This window comes from Mobula hypostoma, chromosome 4, assembly GCF_963921235.1.
Source record: "Mobula hypostoma chromosome 4, sMobHyp1.1, whole genome shotgun sequence".
NCBI lineage: Eukaryota > Metazoa > Chordata > Chondrichthyes > Myliobatiformes > Myliobatidae > Mobula > Mobula hypostoma.
This window is the reverse complement of record NC_086100.1, coordinates 84,985,091-85,008,019: the sequence shown is the minus strand read 5'-3', so window position 1 is coordinate 85,008,019 and position 22,929 is coordinate 84,985,091. Positions and strand designations below refer to the sequence as shown.

The 22,929-nt window shown below is 43.7% G+C and overlaps 1 protein-coding gene across 32 annotated transcripts in view; it reads left to right on the top strand.

Annotated features, from left to right (window-relative positions):
• The window catches only part of kif1aa (kinesin family member 1Aa), a 315,620-nt gene extending 292,926 nt beyond the window's left edge, over positions 1-22,694 (top strand). For 31 of the 32 annotated variants that reach the window (XM_063046119.1, XM_063046118.1, XM_063046117.1 and 28 more), the window contains 4 exons: positions 1,374-1,517; positions 2,767-2,959; positions 6,910-7,028; positions 19,595-22,694. In XM_063046119.1, the coding sequence (XP_062902189.1) occupies positions 1,374-1,517; positions 2,767-2,959; positions 6,910-7,028; positions 19,595-19,637 (499 nt within the window). In that variant the 3' untranslated portion in view covers positions 19,638-22,694. Of the gene's footprint in view, positions 1-1,373; positions 1,518-2,766; positions 2,960-6,909; positions 7,033-19,594 lie in introns of those variants that run through there. The other variant, XM_063046122.1, reaches the window with a different exon arrangement.
• Positions 22,695-22,929: the final 235 nt, after the last annotated feature.

The window sequence follows — 22,929 nt, the reverse complement described above, 5'->3', positions numbered from 1 at the left end:
TACAAATCCCCAACTAATGGGCACACCTACATGTGAGTGAACACCCATAACATTACAGCGTACAAACATACCTTCATTCCTATGAATGGCCAAACTAAAAAAAGATGAAACATAGAAAACCTACAGCACAATACAGGCCCTTCAGCCCACAAAGCTGTGCCGAACATGTCCTTACCTTAGAAATTACCTAGGGTTACCTGTAGCCCTCTATTTTTCTAAGCTCCATGTACCTATCCAGGAGTCTCTTAAAAGATCCTATCGTTTCCGCCTCCACAACCGTCGCCAGCAGCCCATTCCACGCACTCACCACTCTGTGCATTAAAAAAACCTACCCCAACATCTCCTCTGTATCTACTTGCAAGCACCTTAAAACTGCGCCCACTGGTGCTAGAAATTTTAGCCCTGTACACCTCTGTCAGGTCACCTCTCATCCTCCGTCACTCCAAGGAGAAAAGGCCGAGTTCACTCAACCTATTCTCATAAGGCATGCTCCCCAATCCAGGCAACATCCTTGTAAATCTCCTCTGCATCCTCTCTATGGTTTCCACATCCTTCCCGTAGTGAGGTGACCAGAACTGAGCACAGTGCTCCAAGTGGGGTCTGACCAGGGTCCTATATAGCTGCAACATTACCTCTCAGCTCTTAATCTCATTCACACGATTGATGAAAGCCAATGCACCGTATGCCTTCTTAACCACAGAGTGAACAGATTTAGTGCTTTCCTGAAGTATATGCCTGAATAAACTTTTCTTGGGCTTCCATCCGGGTATGGATATCAATTATAACTGACGTTTCAATGACAGACTCTGCCATCTTCTTCAGGGATAGCAGAGTTTGTCATTGAAACATTGGTCATAATTTATATTCATACCCAGCTGGAAGCACAAGAGGTTTATTAATAATGGCAAAATTAGTTTCCACTCACTCTCCACTTTTAGTAATGGGTCTTTCTTATCAGTCTTACGAGCTTTTGAAGTCATTCATTACAATACTGTAGAGTAATTGATATAATAGTGTATGATATTTTGAAAGTAGTCATATCTAGTGATTTTTTCTATTTCCTGACATGAACGAAATTGACTTTTTGATGTCTATAAAATTGAAACCTACATATGAATGAGATCCAATAATATTGAAAATTTCAATGTGCATACATACATTTATTCTTATGAATGGAAAAACTTATCTGTGACGCCACGTAGACGTTTTCCAGTTCATGGCCGCAGGGTTGATAGCTATTTGAGGCAGGAAGAAAAGGGAAGTAACAAATGCAAAATGAGAAAACATAGGTAACATCTTAACTAATCTCTAGAGTGACTGGTCTCTCCTTAATGATGACATTATGCTTTTAAAAGTTATAATCTCTATACCAGGACCCCTGAGAACCAATCCAGAGCGATTAGTCCAGATCCTGATGCAGTACAGGATGGAATACCCAAGAAATCTCCCGTGCAGGGCAAGGATGAGAAAGGAGGCCCTCGCATGTTTGTGGCTGATATCCAGGAGATTCGAGTGAGGTATGGCCTTAACGTGACCACTTCTACTTTTACACATAAAAAGCATTAACTTTCAGAGCATTAACCTTCCACCATAATGACAAAACTCCCCTTCCTACACTATTCTCTTCATCAGTGGCTATGTGCATCCAGTCCTGATGAAGGGTCTCGACCCCAAACATCAACTGTTTGCTGTTTTCCATAGATGCTGCCTCACCTGCTGAGTTCCTCCAGCATTTTGTGTGTGTTGCTTTGGATCGCCAGCATCTGCAGATTCTCATGTGTTTGGAAAACTCTTACATTGCAGGAAATTTCAATTCCACACCCTTAAAGTATCAGCAGATTTCTGTAGAAGGGAATTTTAGATTTCCACTTACCTTTAAACAAGTTTTTCCAGCTTTATTTCTATACGTTATGATTATGCCTCATTGTTTTGGACTCTGTTTCTGTAGAGGTAACTATTTATTCAAATTAGATATTTCATTATAAATTTATATAATTAGAACTTACAAGCCTGCCTTATACAACCTGTCCTTATAATTTAAAACACAAGAGATTCTTCAGAGAAAAACACACAAAATGCCGGAGGTACCCAGTAGGTCAGGTAGCATCTATGGAAATAAATAAGCAGTTAATGTTTTCAGCCGAGAGCCTTCATCAGGACTGGAAAGGGCGAGGGAAGATGAAGATTACTATTTAATCCATTTAGCCCCTTTATAGAAAACAAGCAGGAAGAGGAAATGGAGACAGAGCATCACACCTGATTGTACTGAATCGCCGAGCTGGCTCAGAGGGCTGGACAGCCTGTTCCTGCTTCTACTTTTTAGGCCTCACCCTCCTCCTCCAACTGCACTCAATAGCCAGTGTTTCCCTGGTGAGGTGAAATGAATGCACTTCTCCAATGCATTCTCAACAGAAGCCTGTGCAGCTCAACAGAAGTCTATGAAGCTTCCTGAACTGACAAGTGATTTGACTATGGGCTTTTTCTAAAGCTGGTGAATAAGTAACTACCAGCAGGGTCACAGGAGGAGGCTGAGATTACAGTCCTCTTGTATGTAATTTCTTACTCCTCTCTCTGCCTCCAACAAGTCATCTAACAAAGCCAGCCAGCCTCACCAGCCTCGACTCTAAATGCCCCATGAGGCTGGGCCAAGACCCCGCTGGCTGATTTGAGTTATGTACAAAGAGGAAGCAATTGTATTGGAAATTTGTATCACCACACGGTGAGGTTTTACACATAGAGTTCTCTGTCTTTCTTGATATATTCCAGTCCTATTGTGTCGAAGAAAGGGACCCTGCATTTCCTGGAGCCCCAGACCAATGGCTGGGTGAAGCGCTTTGTGGTTGTGAGGAGGCCGTATGTGTACATTTATAACTCCGATAAGGACACAGTGGAGAGGGCGATCCTGAACCTATCTGCTGCACAGGTGGAGTACAGTGAGGATCAGCAAGCCATGCTGAAGGTATGAGGGTCTCTCTCCTCCGTTCCCCACAAGTACATGGAATTCCAATGTTCTTACCATTAGAGACCTGGATGCATGAGGGACAGGACTGGCACCTCAATCTTCCTTGGTTTTGTTTCTTGAGGGTGACAGAGAGGGGTTAGAAGAGGTGGAGGGGTTGCACTATTGACAAGGAAGAATATCACAGCGGTACTCGAGAGGAATTAGAGGAGGCAATTTGGCTACAGCTTTCCAATAAGCTGCGAACAGCCGTTGAGAAGTGGAGGAACAGATATGTAAACAGGTTATGGAAAGGTCGAGAAACAACATGTTTGTCATAGTGGGTGACTTCAACTTCCCCAATATTCATCGGAACTTCCTTAACATAAAAGCTTAGATGGGTGGGATTTCTTCAGTGCAAGAGAGGTTCGTGAAACAGTATGTGGACAGTCCAACTGGAGCAGAAAACATACGGGACCTGGGCCAGATGACAGACCTGATAGCGAATTAACATTTTGGGAATAGTGACCACAACTCTTAGTTAGTTATCGGTAAGAATAAAATTGGACCTTGCAGGAAGGTGCGAAGTTGGGAGAGGGCAAATTACAACAGGATAAGAAAAGAATTAAGGGGTGTTGATTGGGAACAGTTGCTATGGTACAAGTCCACGCCTGACATGTGAGAGAGTTGTTTAAAGACCAGCTGATCGGAGTTCAGGATCAGCATGTTCCTGTCAGGAGTAAGGACAAGGATGGTAGCTAAGGTATCTTGGATGCCTTGAGAGGTCCTAAACTTAGTCAGGAACTAAAAGGAAGCATTCATAAGGCTTCAGAAGCTAAATCAAACTGGAGCCTTTAGAGATATAAAGGTAGCAGGAAAATGCTCAAAACAGGTGATTAGAAAAGCATAAAGGGGCCGTGAAATATCCTTAGTGATTAGGGTCAAGGAGAATCCCAGGGCATTTTATACTGTGTAACACCCTGGGAAAGGTTTCACTGCTAAAGTAATGGTCTTTCTGTAAAAGCAGTGTTTGGGTTATGGTTAGAGATAACGGATGCTTTGGAATGTATGCTGCGTCCTTTGTTTGACGGGAGAGGAAGGGAAAAGATGCTGGAGAGAACCGGTCGTAGGATTCGACCGGTGGGTTACCATGATCCGATGGAGCAAGGTGCCGGGGTCTACTGAAGATCGGTGAATACGCATGACTTTTGGAATAGTTGATTTCCAACTTGTGCATATTTGACTGTTTAATTATAATGGGTTCTTTTTGTTTTTTTCTTCTTTCTTTTCTTTACTAACCCTTTAATTAAGATTCATAAATATAATTAATCGTATGCAGTGTGCTCTCTGCTATTTCTTGGCACTGAGTTGTAACAGGGTAGCAAATGACACAGCATCCACACAGACCGGGGTTTGGGGTGAGTGAGCCATCTCAATCTCATGTGTTTTGCAGGAGCAGAGAGGGTATTCCCTACACTTACACACCCAAGGAAGCTGAGTGGGTTTCACTTGTATTCAGAAAAAGAAGATAACTGAGGAGAGGCTAGGTGCCACTCAAGAATAAAGAAGGGAATTTATAATTGGAGTTAGAGCAAGTAGTTGGGATAATAAATGAGTACTTCGTATTGGGATTTATGGTGGAGAAGGATTTGGAGGATAGTGAAAGCAGAGTGGACCATGCTAACGTACTGGAGGTGGTAATGCTGTGTTCTCCGAAAAGTATTAGTCCCCAGGGCTTGATGGCATATATCCCAGAATATTGAAAGAAGCAAATGAGATCTTTGTGTCCTCAGTAGCAACAGGTAAGGTCCTGGAAGACGAGAGAATAGCAAATGTTGTTCCTTCTGAGAGGAAATAGGGATAATCCAGGTGATTATAGGCCAGTGGGCTTCACATCACTATTAGGGAAGCTATTGAAGAGTTTACTGGGGAATGGGATCCATGCACATTGGGAAAGCCATGGCCTGTTTAGCGACAGTCAGCGTGGATCTGTGTGGGGGAAGGTCATGCCTTACAAACTTGCTTGAGCTTTTTGAGGAAGTGACAGGTACTTGATGAGGGTAAGGCTGTGGACATTATCTACATGAATTTTAGTACGGCGTTTTGTAAGATCCATAGTTTACTGAGAGGGGCTATGCAAGTAGATGTGTTTAAAGAAGGCACGTGATGAGTCTGAAAGTAAGGGAGTCCTGTTACAGTTATATAAAACTTTAGTCAGATCACACTTGTATGAAGTTCTGCTTCCCCATTATAGGAAGAATGTGGATCTTTTCCCCGGGGTATAAATGTCAAACAACAGAGGATATGGTTTTAAAGTTAGTGGGGGAACTGTAAATATGATTTGAGAGGCAAGATTTTTACACAGAGAGTGGTAGGTACAAGGGTTACAAGGGTTATTCGAGGTAGTTTGGTGGAACAAAAGATTTATAGACTGACATGAATATGAAGGGAATAGAGGGAAATGGATGGTATACAGGAGGGGGACAGTTAATATAAATTGGTATCAAGGTTGGCACAACATTATGGGCCAACTGGCCTGACCACTGCTGTTATGAGTCTAGGACACCATCAAAGTGGCAGACAGATATTTATATTGAATCCGCATTGTCCAGACTGACTTATCTCTTGGGTAGATTCCTGACAGTTTTCCCTTGCATCACCAAAATTTAGATGCTATTTCTGCACCTGGGCTAGATTCCACAGTGCATGATATTATGTTAGTAGTTCACTCTGCAGAGCCTAAGAATTCCATTCATCTTCTGCACACTTTTGACAACCACCACCCCCACTGCGGAAACACCACCTTCAATCTGTGATTGAGCACCCCAGTTAGGGCCGACTGGTGTAATACCCCTGGCTCCCTCTGCCCACAACACAGAAACGTAACAACATTAGCCCCTCTCAGATTTTTGCTGTCTAGTCCACAGACTGAATGATCCACAAGCAGGCCCCAGGTTAATTAAGTTCCCTCCTCAACCCATCCACTCAGCCACAGACCCACCCACCCTTTATACTGATCCATTCTGACCCACACTCACACACTCATCTGCCTACTGACTGACCGATTCCACCAATCCCCCTAACTATCTTATTGCCCTCAACCTTCCCTCACCCTGCAGCAGGATTCACCATTCCCTCTCCTCTCTAGCTCCTCTGTGTCTTTTCACATTCCACACCCCCTGAAATGAACAGAGGTTTCCAAGCTCCTGTCCCCCACCCCCTGACTGTGACTGATCATGTCTGTGTCACCGTAGATCAGTTGTGACTGACTCGCATGTGATCGGCCTAAATCTCAACCTTTCCCTTCAGATTGACACCCCTTTAACACTCACCATCCAGACGTCAGTCTTTGCCCCATGATGTCAACCTGCTCAACTTCAACGAATCTGCATCCTCTCTGTGCTTCAGATGCCCTTGAAAGGTAGCCTTTTATCAAAGGCAAACTAGTGAACGAGACTGCGGGAGCCGGGGTTATCCCAGTATCTGGACCAAGTTGGGCTGAATCCTGAAAGTTGTTTTGTCTTTTCCCTGAGAGCATGTTGTGAAATAATTCAAATTCTGCTATGGTCTGAGCATACCTAAAATATGTTATTTGCAGGAGTCCATGTGTTTGTAGTCATACAGCATCGAAACAAGCCTTACAGTCCACTGTCCCATTACAACCATCAACCACCATTTACATTATCCTTGTTTATGCTCTCCACATTGACATCAGTTCCCCTAATTACTTGTCCACACACTAGGAGCAACTGGCGGTCAGCAATTAATCTATCAGCTCGCATGTCATTTGATTGTGGGAGGAAAGCAGAGCATCCGGGGTGAACCCCTGTGATCACAGGGAGGAAATGCAGACACCGCTGGAGGTCGGGATTGAAGCTGGATCACTGGAGCTGTGAAGTGACAATTCTACTGGCTGCACCATTGAGCAAAGTGCACTCACTTCTGACGTTCTCCCTTTTTGTTTGTTGCAGACTCCCAACACCTTTGCTGTATGCACTGAACATCGTGGGATACTGCTACAAGCATGCAATGATAAAGAAATGCAGGACTGGCTTTATGCCTTCAACCCCCTCCTTGCTGGTTCTATCAGGTAGGCTGAGTGAAGTGCAAGACTGGCTTTACGTATTCAGCACCCTCCTTGCTGGTTCAGTCAGGTGGCCCTCACTTCCACAGAGAAGTGAGTTCTATGTTGGATGGTGTTACAATTGCAATGTGGGTATCTCGGACAATAGTATAATCAGAGGTATAAGATCCTTATGTGTTACAGTTGGACGTACAATCTATCAGATATTGTTGAGGTGAGAGACATTTTTATTTATTTAGAAATACAGTATGGAACAGACCTTTCCAGCTCAATGAGCCAAGAAGCCCAGCAGTCTACCTATTTAACATTAGCTTAATCATAGAATGACCAATTAACCAACTAACTGGTACGTCTTTGGACTGTGGGAAGAAACCAGAGCACCCAGAGGAAACCCACGCGGTCATGGGGAGAACATACAAACTCCTTACAGTTGGTGTCGGAATTGACCTCTGAACTCCAGAACGCCTCAAGCTTTAATCATGTTGCACTACCATGGCACCCTCTATTCTCAAAATTGCAGTGAAAGGCATTGAACAGATATCCGGTGCTGCAATGAAGAGAGTAGGGAATATTTGAGAGTTTACAGCAGTGGGTGTATGATGTATTGAAGTACACACAGTGGCCACTTTATTAGATACCTCCAGTACCTAACAAAGTGGCCAATGAGTGTATGTTCATGGTCTTCTGGTGCTGTAGCCCGTTCATTTCAAGGTTCAACATGTTGTGCATTCAGAGATGCTGTTCTGCAGACCGTTATTATAACACATGGTTATTTGGGTTACTGCCGCAATCCTGTCAGCTTGAACCGGTCCGGCCATTTTCCGCTGACCTCTCTCATGAACAAGGCTTTTTCACCCACAGAACTGCTGCTCACTGGATGGTTCTTGTTTTTCCCACCATTCTCTGTAAATTGTAGAAACTGTTGTGCATGAAAATCTCAGGAGATCAGCAGTTTCCGAGAAACTCAAACCACCCCGTCTGGCACCAACAATCATTCCACAGTGAAGGTCACTTAGATTACCTTTCTTCACCATTCCAATGTTTGGTCTGAACATCGACTGAGCCTCTTGACCATGTCTGCATGCTTTTATGCATTGAGTTGCTGCCACACAATTGGCTGATTAGATACTTGCATTAGGAAGGAGGTGTACAGGTGTACCTGATAAAGTGGCCACCAAGTGTATTTCCAACAGTTATATTAATAGGTCAGTCTTATTAAATGAGCTGTGGACTATATCAGGCAGAGTTATACTGAGAATTGTAATATCTACATCAGAATGTTACACAGAGGGATGAGATCAATATTAGGTGGTATACTGAAAACCACGAGGTAATTTGATAATATTGTAGTAAAGATATGAGATACATCAACCAATTATAGTGATTTATGTGGGCTTTATCAGGTAGATATGGGGAAGAGTGTGGATTACTTAAATCTGTGTTGTCGTTCTGTGCTTTATCACTCAGGGTTATGGTGAGGTTTGTGTACTGTTAGGCAGTTTGACAGTGAGCGTGTTTACTTAGAAGATCGCTTCTGCAAAGGTTGGGTAGTGTGCTAATGTCCAGCTGACTGGGATGTTGCATTCGATCAGGGCCAGACCTATCCTCCACACAGAGACACCTGGCGCCCACCTACGTTAGAACCACACACCACTGATATACCACAACGAAGGTGGCCATCAGGATGAGGGCAATATTGGGTACAATTCTGCCCCCACTCTTTGGGGACTGGTGTATTAGAGCATGTCAGACTCCATCTTGGACACTCAGATAAACTGGAAGACATCCGAGGCAGAGGAACGAGGAACAGGCCACATCTGGCCTCACTCTTACTACGGTTCACGCTGGCCTTGGATGCTAGTCAAACGGGTCACGGATGCTGATCCATTTGCAAACTGACCATGGATCTGAGCAGAAGGTAGTAACATCATCCATATACAAAGTTAGTTTTGACTTGTGTGCTTCCATTGCCTGGTAACATTAACCCTCTCATGCTTTCATCCTTTTTGATGGATTCAGCACAAGAGTTCAATGCAACACACAAAGAAGACAATCCTGCCTGACTCCAGACCTGATGGGGGAGCTATCCAGCTTCCATCCATTGATTTGGACTACATTACAGATATCAGTGTATCGATCCGATTTCTGATTCCTCACCAAAACACATTTTGGAGAGCACATCCATCACATGTGATATCCTGTTGAAGGCCTTTTCCTGGTCCAAGATGGCAAGGCAGAAATCTCACCCTCTGTCCAGCATATACGTGATGGAATCGAAGGGCTGGAACGACCTGCTCTATGCTTTATCATAAATAAATAAATAAAATTCCCAGGGCAGTAAGGCTGCCAGAGATTTTCCTGCCAAATACATCACAGGTTTGGATGGGTGGAACACCTGTCCCATTGCCCAACTTGACTCTGGCAATGGCCTGGAACAAAATTTTAAAATCCATTATAATCTTACAATAGGTCTTCATTCTAACATTTCTTCCCCATTGTGATATTTGGTCTGAACAACAACCGAACCTCTTGACCATGTCTGTATGCTTTTATGCATTGAGTTGCTGCCACATGATTGGCTGATTAGATATTTGTATTAATGAGCAGGTGTACCTAATAAAGTGGCCACTGAGTGTTTATTTAATGAAGGGTCCTTGGCCTGAAAGGTTGACTCTGCTTCAGTCCCCAAGGATGCCATTCAACTTCCTGAGCATTTCATCTGTTCTCTGTTATTCCTTTGGGCTTCCATCATCTGCAGTTTTTTTTTTATTCCAAATGAGATTTTGAATATTCTGGGCTGCATGAGGTAGTTATAGTGAGGGCTGATGGAATGTTATCATTGTGAAAGTTGAACTCTATTCTCCCTCTGCAGTGTGGAGCATTTCCAACAGTTTAGTTACATCAAGTAGTTTTCCAGTGAGCAATATTGTCTATGACACAGAGAAGAGTAATGATTATTTGGGAGGAGTATTTTGAGGGGAGTGGGCAACATACGACACTGTTAGAGTGAAGAATATGAGCTATATCAGGTTGATTTCGTAGTGAGGAATGTGGCAATATCAGGCAGTCATGCAGTGAGGGCTGTGGGCTTTATCAGGCAGTACTACAGTAAAGAGTGAGCTATTTCAGGCAATATTACAGTGAGGGACGTGGATATCAGACACTGTTACAGTGAGGGATATGGATATCAGACTGTTACAGTGAGGGATGTGAGCTATATCAGACACTGTTACAATGAGGGATGTGGATATCAGACACTGTTACAGTGAGGGATGTGGATATCAGACACTGTTACAGTGAGGGATGTGAGCTATATCAGACACTGTTACAGTGAGGGATGTGAGCTATATCACACACTATTACAGTGAGGGATGTGGATATCAGATACTGTTACAGTGAGGGATGTGGATATCAGACACTGTTACAGTGAGGGACGTGGGTATCAGACACTGTTACAGTGAGGGACCTGGATATCAGACACTGTTAGTGAGGGATGTGGATATCAGACACTGTTACAGTGAGGGATGTGAGCTATATCAGACACTGTTACAGTGAGGGATGTGGATATCAGACACTGTTACAGTGAGGGATGTGGATATCAGACACTGTTACAGTGAGGGATGTGGATATCAGACACTGTTACAGTGAGGGATGTGGATATCAGACACTGTTACAGTGAGGGATGTGGATATCAGACATTGAGGGATGTGAGCTATATCAGACACTTACAGTGAGGGATGTGAGCTATATCAGACACTGTTACAGTGAGGGACGTGGATATCAGACTCTTACAGTGAGGGATGTGAGCTATATCAGACACTGTTACAGTGAGGGACATGGATATCAGACACTTACAGTGAGGGATGTGGATATCAGACACTGTTACAGTGAGGGATGTGGATATCAGACACTGTTACAGTGAGGGATGTGAGCTACATCAGACACTGTTACAGTGAGGGACGTGGATATCAGACACTTACAGTGAGGGATGTGGATATCAGACACTGTTACAGTGAGGGACGTGGATATCAGACACTTACAGTGAGGGATGTGAGCTGTATCAGACACTGTTACAGTGAGGGACGTGGATATCAGACACTTACAGTGAGGGATGTGGATATCAGACACTGTTACAGTGAGGGATGTGGATATCAGACACTGTTACAGTGAGGGATGTGAGCTACATCAGACACTGTTACAGTGAGGGATGTGGATATCAGACACTGTTACAGTGAGGGATGTGGATATCAGACACTGTTACAGTGAGGGATGTGAGCTATATCAGACACTGTTACAGTGAGGAACGTGGATATCAGACACTGTTACAGTAAGGGATGTGGATATCAGACACTGTTACAGTGAGGGACGTGGATATCAGACACTGTTACAGTGAGGGATGTGGATATCAGACATTGAGGGATGTGAGCTATATCAGACACTGTTACAGTGAGGAATGTGAGCTATATCAGACACTGTTACAGTGAGGGATGTGAGCTATATCAGACACTGTTACAGTGAGGGACGTGGATATCAGACTCTTACAGTGAGGGATGTGAGCTATATCAGACACTGTTACAGTGAGGGATGTGAGCTATATCAGACACTGTTACAGTGAGGGACGTGGATATCAGACACTTACAGTGAGGGATGTGGATATCAGACACTGTTACAGTGAGGGATGTGGATATCAGACACTGTTACAGTGAGGGATGTGAGCTACATCAGACACTGTTACAGTGAGGGACGTGGATATCAGACACTTACAGTGAGGGATGTGGATATCAGACACTGTTACAGTGAGGGACGTGGATATCAGACACTGTTACAGTGAGGGATGTGAGCTGTATCAGACACTGTTACAGTGAGGGACCTGGATATCAGACACTTACAGTGAGGGACGTGGATATCAGACACTGTTACAGTGAGGGACGTGGATATCAAACACTGTTACAGTGAGGGATGTGAGCTATATCAGACACTGTTATAGTGAGGGATGTGGATATCAGACACTGTTACAGTGAGGGACGTGGATATCAGACACTCTTACAGTGAGGGATGTGGGTATCAGACACTGTTACAGTGAGGGACGTGGATATCAGACACTGTTACAGTGAGGGATGTGGATATCAGACATTGAGGGATGTGAGCTATATCAGACACTGTTACAGTGAGGGATGTGGATATCAGACACTGTTACAGTGAGGGATATGAGCTATATCAGACACTGTTACAGTGAGGGATGTGAGCTATATCAGACACTGTTACAGTGAGGGACATGGATATCAGACACTGTTACAGTGAGGGATGTGGATATCAGACACTGTTACAGTGAGGGATGTGAGCTATATCAGACACTTACAGTGAGGGACGTGGATATCAGACACTTACAGTGAGGGATGTGAGCTATATCAGACACTGTTACAGTGAGGGACATGGATATCAGACACTGTTACAGTGAGGGATGTGGATATCAGACATTGAGGGATGTGAGCTATATCAGACACTTACAGTGAGGGACGTGGATATCAGACACTTACAGTGAGGGATGTGAGCTATATCAGACACTGTTACAGTGAGGGACATGGATATCAGACACTGTTACAGTGAGGGATGTGGATATTAGACATTGAGGGATGTGAGCTATATCAGACACTTACAGTGAGGGATGTGGATATCAGACACTGTTACAGTGAGGGATGTGAGCTATATCAGACACTGTTACAGTGAGGGACGTGGATATCAGACACACAGTGAGGGATGTGGATATCAGACACTGTTACAGTGAGGGACGTGGATATCAGACACTGTTACAGTGAGGGATGTGGGTATCAGACACTGTTTGTAAAGATGAAGCCACACTCAGGTTGGAGGAACAACACCTTAAATTCCGTCTGGGTAGCCTCCAACCTGATGGCATGAACTTTGACTTCTCTAACTTCTGCTAATGCCCCACCTCCCCCTTGTACCCCATTTATTATGTATTTTTATACACACATTCTTTCTCACACTCTCCTTTTTCTCCCTCTGTCCCTCTGACTATATCCCTTGCCCATCCTCTGGATTCCCCCTCCCCTCTTTTCCTTCTCCCTGGGCCTCCTGTCCCATGATCCTCTCATATCCTCTTTGCCAATCACCTGTCCAGCTCTTGGCTCCATCCCTCCCCCTCCTGTTTTCTCCTATCATTTCGGATCTCCCCCTCCCCCTCCCACTTTCAAATCTCTTACTAACTCTTCCTTCAGTTAGTCCTGACGAAGGGTCTTGGCCTGAAACGTCGACTGTACCTCTTCCTAGAGATGCTGCCTGGCCTGCTGCATTCACCAGCAACTTTGATGAAGTGTATTGCTTGAATTTCCAGCATCTGCAGAATTCCTCTTGTTTGCATAAAGACACAGATTTGAAATACCCCAAAGGCTACCTGTTCACATACCACAGGCTCTCTCTCTCCCTAATAAGGGAAAAAGAGATGTCTCCATTTCACAGCGAGAGGGGAGATGTAGCAAACAACTCACTGATTTATGATATTAAAAGTCTGTTTGGTCACCTTTTCCAAGCTCTGTGCCCAAAGAACTCGTGTCTCTGGGCACACAGCCAGCAGCCAGCTTGCCATTTTCGATCTTCCGTCTCCTATGACACACCAGTTTCCTGCGGCAGCACCAACCTTGAGTCTGCACGCCTCCAGAGCCATGAATTCCCAGAATCCTGAGGGCATGCTAGTCTTCTAGGTTGCATCCTGGCATATCGAATAGTGGCCAGTCGTGAGACTGGAGCGCGGGTCCCATTCCTACAAAGAACCATACACTTACCACTCTATATATAATAAAAACCTACATCCCCCCCTCATACTTTCCTCCAATATCCTTAAAATAATGCCCTTTTGACTTAACCATTGACACTCTAGGGAAAAGGACGCTGGCTGTCCACTCTATCTATGCCTCTTATCATCTTATACACCTCTGTAAAGTCATTTATCATCCTCCTTTGCTCCAGAAAGAAAATCCCTAGCTCATTCAACCTTTCCTCATGAGACATTCTCGCTAATCCAGGCAGCAACCTGGTAAATCTCCTCTGCACATGCTCTAAAGCTTCAACATCTTTTCAAAAATGAAGTGACCAGAACCAAACACAATATTTCAAGAGTGGTCAAAACCAGAGTTTTATAGGGCTGTAACATTACCTCAAGTTTCTTGAACTCAATCTCCCAACTCCCAAGACAATGCAGCATACACCTTATTAACCACTCCATTGACTTACAGTTTGTGGCATCTTTGAGAGATTTATGGACGTGGACCCCAAGATCCCTTTGTTCCTCCACACTGCTAAAAACCTTGTCATTAATATTGTACTCTGCCTTCAAATTTTACCTTCCAAAGTCTATCATTTCAGACTTGTTCAGATTGAACTCTATCTGCCACTTCTTAGTCCAGCTCTTCATCCAATCAATGTCACTATGTAACCCACAATAACCTTCTACACTACCCACAACTCCACCAACCTTTGTGTTATTTGCAAACTTAGTCACCTACCTTTCCTCTTCCTCATTTATGTCACAGAGTCATAGAAAACTACAGCACAGAAATAGGCCCTTCACCAAGCCATTTAAACTGCCTACTCCCATCGACCTGCAGTGTGACCATATCTCTCCATACCACTACCATCTACAAACGTATGTAGTTAACCTTAAATATTCTCTTAAACATTGAAATCGAGCTTGCATGTACCACTTGCACTGGCTGCCTGTTCCACACACCCACAACCCTCTGAGCGAAGAAGTTTCCCCTCATGCTCCCCTTAAACATTTCACCTTTCACCCTTAACGCATGACCTCTAGTTATAGTCCCACCCAACCGAAGACAACATTCTACACCATTCACCAACCTTTGCGGCATTTACAAACGGAGAAACCTACCCATCCTCTTCCTCATCTATGTCATTTATAAACATCACAAAGAGTAGGGGTCCCAGAATGGATCATCACCAGTCACGGACCTCGAGGCAGAATACACTCCATCTCCTACTACCTGCTGCCTTCTGCCTCACATCGAAAGAATAAAGGCAGCAGACCCCCATTTGGACACCAGCAATTTTTCGTCCAAGTCAAGCACCTCCCTCACTTGGGAATACACACCAGATGAAATTCTGGAACTCAATACATAAACCCAAATTATGAGAACTTTTACCATGAGGACCAATTAGGAAAATTTATTTCAGTCTTGTCAGCAGTGGCCAAATATTATGTACCTTTTTTTTTAAGTTGTAGGTATACCAGATATGATATGGTGAAGGTTATGAGGTAGACTGGATAGTTATATTGAAGTTGGGATTTGGAGTTGCAGTGAAGGATAAACTTTATATTAGAAAGCATAATTGTGAAAACTGCAATTGATGTCAGCATTACAGAATGTGTTATGGGTATATTACTGTACTGTTGAGTTTGATGAATAGTGACATGTGGCAGAGTATCATACCAATGGTAGTGAGTAGACTATAAGGCCATAAGATATAGGAGCAGAATTAGGCCATTTGACCCATCAAGTCTGCTCCACGGTTTCATCATGGCCGATCCAATTTTCCCCTCAGCCCCAGTCTCCCGCCGCCTTCTCGTATCCCTGAATGCCTTGACCAATCAAGAATCTATCAACCTCTGTTTTAAATATACATAAAGACTTGGCCTCCACAGCTGCCTGTGGCAAAGAATTCCACAGATTCACCACTCCCTGGCTAAATAAATTACTCCTCACCTCTTTTCTAAAAGGACGCCCCTCTATTCTGAGGCTGTGTCCTCTGGTCTTAGACTCTCCCACCAAAGGAAACATCCTGTCCACATCCACTCTGTCAAGGCCTTTCACCATTTGGTAGGTTTCAATGAGGTCACCCCTCATTCTTCTGAATTCTGGTGAATATAGGCCCAGAGCCATCAAACACTCTTCATATGACAAGCCATTCAATCCTGGAATCATTTTTGGGAACCTCCTTTGCACCCTCTCCAGTTTCAGCATATCCTTTCTTAGATAAGGGACCCCAAACTGCTCATAATACTCCAAGTGAGGCCTTACCAGTGCTTTATAAAGTCTCAATATTACATCCTTGCTTTTATATTTTAGTCCTCTTGAAATGAATGCTAACATTGCAATTGCCTTCTTCACCACAGACTCAACCTGCAAATTAACCTTGAGGGAATCCTGCACAAGGACTCCCAAATCCCTTTGCACCTCAGTTTTTTGTATTTTCTCTCCATTTAGAAAATAGTCAATCATTTAATTTCTTCTGTCAAAGTACTTGACCATACAATTCCTGACACTGTATTCGGCCATTTCTTTGCCCCTTCTCCTAATCTGTCTAAGTCCTTCTGTAGCCTCTCTACTTCCTCAAAACTACCTGCCCCTCCATCTATCTTATTATCTTCTATAAACCTTGCAACAAAGCCATCAATTCCATCATCTAAATCATTGACATATAACGTAAAAAGGATCAGAACCAACACAGATCCCTGTGGAACACCATTAGTCACCGGCAGCCAACCAGAAAAGACTCCCTTTATTCCCATTCTTTGCCTGCCAATCAGCCACTGCATTTTCCAGGTTAGAATCGTTTATGTAATACCATGGGCTCATAGCTTGTTAAGCAGCCTCATGTACAGCACCTTCTCAAGGGCCTTCTAAAAATCCAAGTACACAACATCAACCAGTTCTCCTTTGTCTATCCTGCTTGTTACTTCTTCAAAGAATTCCAACCAATTTGTCAGGCAAGATTTCCCCTTGTTGAGGAAACCATGCTGACTGTGGCCTATTTTATCATGTGCCTCCAAGTACCCTTACACTTCATCCTTAATAATTGACTCCAACATCTTCCCAACCACAGAGGTCAGACTAACTGGCCTATATTTTTCTTTCTTCTGCCTCTCTCCCTCCTTGAAGAGTGGAGTGACATTTGTAATCTTCTAGTGTTCTGGAACCATACCAGAATCTAGTGATTCTTGAAAGATCATTACTAACGCTCCACAATCTCTCCAGCCACCTCATTCAGAAACCTGGGGTGTACACCATCTGGTCCAGGTAACTTATTTGCCTTCAGACCTTTCAGTTTCCAAAGAACCTTCTCCCTGGTAACGGTAACTTCACACACTAAATAACGCTGACACTTGGAACTTCCACCATACTGCTAGTGTCTTCCACAGTAAAAACTGATGCAAAATACTTATTCAGTTCATCTGCCATTTCCTTGCTCCCCCATTACTACCTGTCCAGCATTGTTTTCCAGCAGTCTGATATCTACTGTCGCCTCTTTGTTACATGTTATGTATTGAAGAAACTTGTGGTATCCTCTTTAGTATTATTGGCTAGCTTACTTTCATATTCCATCTTTACCTTCCTAATGACTTTTTTAGTTGTTTTCTGTTGTTTTTTAAAAGCTTCCCAATCCTCTAACCTCCACCAGTTTATGCTCCATTACATCCCCTCTCTTAGGCTTTTATTTTGGCTTTGACTTCCCTTGGTAGCCATGGTTTATCATCCTTCCTTTAGCATACTTCTTCCTCTTTGAGATCTATATTTTGTGTCCCTTCCGAGTTGCTTCCAGAAATTACAGCCAATGTTGCTCTGCCATCATCCCTGCTAGTGTTCTTTTCCAATCAGTTCTGGCCAACTCCTTTCTCATGCCTCTGTAATCCCCTTTGCTCCTCTGTAATACTGATACATCTGACTTCAGCTTCTCCTTCTCAAATTTCAGGGTGAATTTGATCATATTAAGATCACTTCTCCTCTAAGGGTTCTTTTACCCTAAGCTCTCTAATCAATTCTGTTTCATTGCATAACATCCAATCCAGAGTAGCTGATGCTTTAGTGGGCTGCACCACGAGCTGCTCTAAAAAGCCATCTTGTAGGCACTCTAGAAATCCCTCCCCTTGGAATCCAACACCAACCTCATTTTCTCAATCTACCTGCATATTTAAGTCACCCATGACTATTGTAACATTGCCCTTTTGGCATGAATTTTTATCTCACATTATAATTTGTAGGTCACATCCTAACTACTGTTTGGGGATTTGTATAGAACTCCCATCAGGGTCTTTTTACCCTTGCAGTTCCTTAGCTCTATCCACAATGATTCAACATCTTCTGACCCTATGTCACCTTTTGTGATTTGATTTCATTTTTTTTATCAACAGAGTAATGTCGCCCCCTCTGCTTTCCAGCCTGTCCTTTCAATACAATGTGTATCCTGGGATGTTACTATCAGCTATTATCTTCTTTCAGCCATAATTCAGTGATGCCTACAATATCATACATACCAATCTGTAACTATGCCACAAGTTCATCAACCTTACTCTGTATGCCGTGCGCATTCAAATATAACACCTTCAGTATGGTATTCACCCTTTTCGATTTTGACCACCTTTTACATTACAACTCATCCTGTTGACAGCAATTTTGCCCTAACTGCATCCTCTCCTCACTACACATTGTCTCTGTCTGTAAACCAGATACCTCACCTTCAGCATTATCATCTGCCTTTCCTACAATTCTTCTTGCATTGAAATAAACGCAGCTCAGGACACTAGTCGTACGATGCTCATCCTTTTGATTCCTAACTTTGTCTTAAGTCTGCCTTCACAACCTCTCCACTAACTGTTTTGGCACTCTGGTTCCCATCCCCTTGTAACTCTAGTTTAAACCCCACTGTGCAGCATTAACAAACCTTCCTGCTAGTGTATTTGTCCCCTTCCAGTTCAGGTGCAAACTCCTCCTTCTGTACAGGTACCACCTTCCCTGGAAGAGAGCCCATTGATCCAAAAATCTTATGCCCTCCCTCCTGCACCCTTAGCCACTTATTAAACTGTATAATCTTCCTAGTTCTAGCCTCCCTAGCACATGGCAAGGGTAGCTATCCTGAGATCACAATCCTGGAGGTCCTGTCCTTTAACTTCACACCCAACTCCCTTATCTCCCTGTGCAGAACCTCATCAGTCATCCTACCCATGTCTTTGGTACCTATATGGACCACAACTTCTGCCTGCTCTCCCTCCCACTTAAGGATGCTGAGGACCTGATCCAAGATATCCCAGACCCTGCCACCTGGGAAGCAACTTACCATCCGGGAATCTCATTCTCACCCACAGAATCTCCTGTCCATTCCCCTAACTAATGAATCCCCTATCACCACAGTGTGCCTCTTCTTTCCCCCTTCCCTTCTGACTCACAGAGGCAGACGAGGTGCCAGAGACCCAACTGCTGTGACTTTTCTCTATTAGGACATTACCCCCCGCCCCCCCCACTGACAATATCCAGGGTGATATACTTATTGTTGAGGGGGATAGCCACAGGGGTACTCTTCACTGTCTCCTTAAACCCTTTCCCCTTGCTGGCTGTCACCCAGTCTCCTGTGTCTTGCACCTTGCATGTAACTAACTCTCTATACGTCCCATCTACCACCTCCTCAGCCTCCTGAATGTCCAGTATGTGAATCTGTTAGTGTAAGATGTATGAGTGTATCTGGGAGTGTTATCATGAGGGACTGTAGACAGTGTTCTGAACAATGTTGTTACCTGTTCTGAAGAGCCTACCTTTATCTTGCAGGTCAAAGCTGTCCAGAAGGAGGAGCAGTCAGATGCGGATCTGACAAGGATCCAAGAACCAGTTATAGAATTCCACTTCGGACATCAGATTGGACTCCTATGTACATAGTCACTTAGCCTTTCCAACATTGATGTGAATGCCCGTCTAAAATGCCTGCTCTACGTGTAGTAATTTATTGAGGATTAAAAATTAATAGTTGTGTGAAAGCAAAAACCGTGTCGCAGGCGCCAGGGTGTGCCATGTTCCGTGTGCGTGTGATGCTCTGTGTATCTTCAGCAAGCGGTTAGACATCAGTGACGAACGAGCTCCTTATCGTGGGCACTGGATGCTGTCTGCTTCTTATGTTTCCATTTAGAGGTGGGGGGGGAATGTGAGGTGTGAAGAAGACAGTGAAGGCAATCTTTGGCATCCAATCTATTCCCACAGAGAAGAGGCTGATTGGAAAGTGTTGTCCTCTTCATGGGTCCACGAGACCTCTGGGAATAAACAGAGGAGTTGATGGGCAAGCTGAAGAGGAGCCTTAAATGATCTGTAAAGCTCCTTATTGGTTGGTTCGTCCTCGCCAAAGCCCCGTGTTGATCTGAATCTACTTAAAGCTGAATCGTACCTCACAGAGAGGTCCATGGACAGTGTGAGGTTTGTGGCCGAGAAGAACTGGCAGGTTATTTGCTGCAGGGAGGGGAAGAATGATCAATTTGGACAAATGAATGCTAAAGGAGATTTACAAAACTGGAATTATGGAGTACTAAAAAGGCGAATATTGTATATATTTCACATGTAGCTCTATACTGATAATGTATTCTTAATCGTTAATAAGAATTGTTATCGTTGAAGTTGAATAGTATTGTCTGCCCCTCCTCCCCAGCTGCAGATATTTAGATAGCTGTTTGTTGTGTTAGAGTTTTCATGAACCAGTCAGCACCCACACCATTGCTGGGTCTGAAGTATTCAAGCAGAGAAATTTGACTTTGGTCACCCAAATGCAAGCAGGAATACCAACTCCCACATAGACTCCGCTCCGTTTGGTCCTGAATATGGTGGTGTGTAGGGCTGGCAGTGACACACACACACACACACACACACACACACACATCTAGTGTCACTATCCTTAAACAAATTCCTCTCAGTAAATTAGTGGCTGTCGAAACAAACTGCGCTGAATTGTTGTCCCTTCTCTGTGGAGGAGATGCTGACAGCCTAAAGATGATACCAGTACAGCCCTCAATTGTTGACCCTTAATAGACGAGATGTAATGGAGCAGATTGGGGATGGGAGGCAGGAATACAATGATTCAGATAGGGGTTTCTTTTATGGTTTACATTGGCTGGTTCTAACTACCAATGTTACTACCTCGCTGTCCCCACAGGAGTATGTATTTTTTGTTTGGGTGTTGCAGGGGCCGGAGAACCTGAAACCATCTTGAGTAGTTTGCTCCAATTGACTCAGATTTATCAGCAGCACTGGGCAATCCGATATGCATCTGTTTTCGAGTTAACAAGCAATGTGTAGATAGCTACACATGTAATCTCCCCCGTGCAACACAGTTTTATTTACCAATAGAATTGATCACCAGCTGGCAGCTACGTTTCCCAGTGTTATAAGCAAGTAGAGTATTCATGCCAAGTGGGGCATGGGGCTGTTGATCAGGAGGGAGCCGCTCCAACGTGCTACTGGAATTGCAGGGTGGTGAGGAATGGAAGTGTTGCTTGAAGTATTGGTCAGTGGAGCCCCAACAAGCACAGTTCTCTGTGAGCTGTCAGAGCACGGTGATAAACACCCCCACAAGTTCCCCATGGTGCTTTATTTAAACCAAAAATACTATAACCAACTCCCCCATCCTCAACAGGTGGGAAAGGATACACCATGTGCTCCTCGGGTCACTACAATACCTTAAGTCTAGCACTAAGTAAAAGTTGTGTGTTAAGGTTGATGTTTAATTAAAAGAAATTACTGCTATGCATATATTGCACCCTTGATTTTTATGTTCTACTGGATGTTGTAAACAGTGAAAACAAGATGAACGCAGGCATAATGAATCGCTGCTAAATAAGACACCTCTAAGTAGTTCCAACTGAAATGAGAGCTAACTTTGAGGATAGAGATTATATATTGGATTTTATGGTTGGGTCTTTGGTTAACCCAAAACTCCTGAGAGTTGGAAGTATCTGCGTCCTGGTCAGTATCCTTCCAACATTTTAGATACCGTGCCTCAGTGGAAGCTTGTCAAACCAAGGAAGCAATTTACCATTCATAACAGAATTTTCAATTGCACATTGGTGTGTGTGCGAGTGTATCCCGCACCTGTGGTGAACTGCTGCATCGTCCGTGTCACTTGTCGTTTGCTGCGTGTCAGTTGGGTGATATACTGCTTCTCACGTTCAATGCACAACAACACTGTCCTGCTGCAATGTATGTTCACATTGCCCCGTCACACCCCCTCACCCCAAACAGGCCCTTCCCTACTTCAGTGGTAATTACTTTCCTCTCTGTGTATTTATATCTGAAGTGTGTTTTCCTGATGAGTGTATGCTCAGTCACTTTAACTATAGATTCTCAATTGGGGAAGTCTGATGTCTGACTCACATGTCACTGGTGTCAGTAATGCCTTGTCACGGGTATGTGCAAACGCACAGCGTTATCTGAGTTTTCACTTGCATTCTAACTTTCACCTCTGGCAATGCATTACATCAACAAAGGGGAGTGAACTGGCCTTATGAAATCACAGGTAGTGCAACTAATTTTCCACGCATGAAGCATGGATGAGAAAGGAGTGTGCATTCTGATTTTTCCGTAGTGCTGCCAATGGGCAATGATCAAGCAAATAGTGGGCCTGTTGGTATGTTTGGAAGTACACACCAATGCAGAACAAAATGCTGTGGCTAGATAGTTTGAAACTTTCTCAACTGGGACAGATTTCTAAGAGCCATGAACGCAAGGCAATTGTATGAAGCTGAGATACAGATCAGCTCAGATTTATAATTGAATGGTGTGATATGAACCAGCTTGCGGTTGGTGACCTGTACCTATGCCTATTTTTATGTTTCTATATTCAAAGAGCTGACATCAACAACTGCAATTTTCAATATCAGTCTAGAATAATTACAGAATTCTCCAGCTCCTGTTTACTGATCCCTCTGGAAGCTGTGTAATGGTGTTCCACAGGGATCTCTGTCAGGACTTGGTCACAACGGCAACTCCACTGCTAACAATCTTGTGTGAAGCATCTAAGGGTTGATGATGCTCCCAGAACTTCTTAAAAATGATATTTGGTACATGCAGGTGATGGGGAAAATATTTAGGAGTCTGTATGAATTGCTGAGAGAAAATATTTGAGA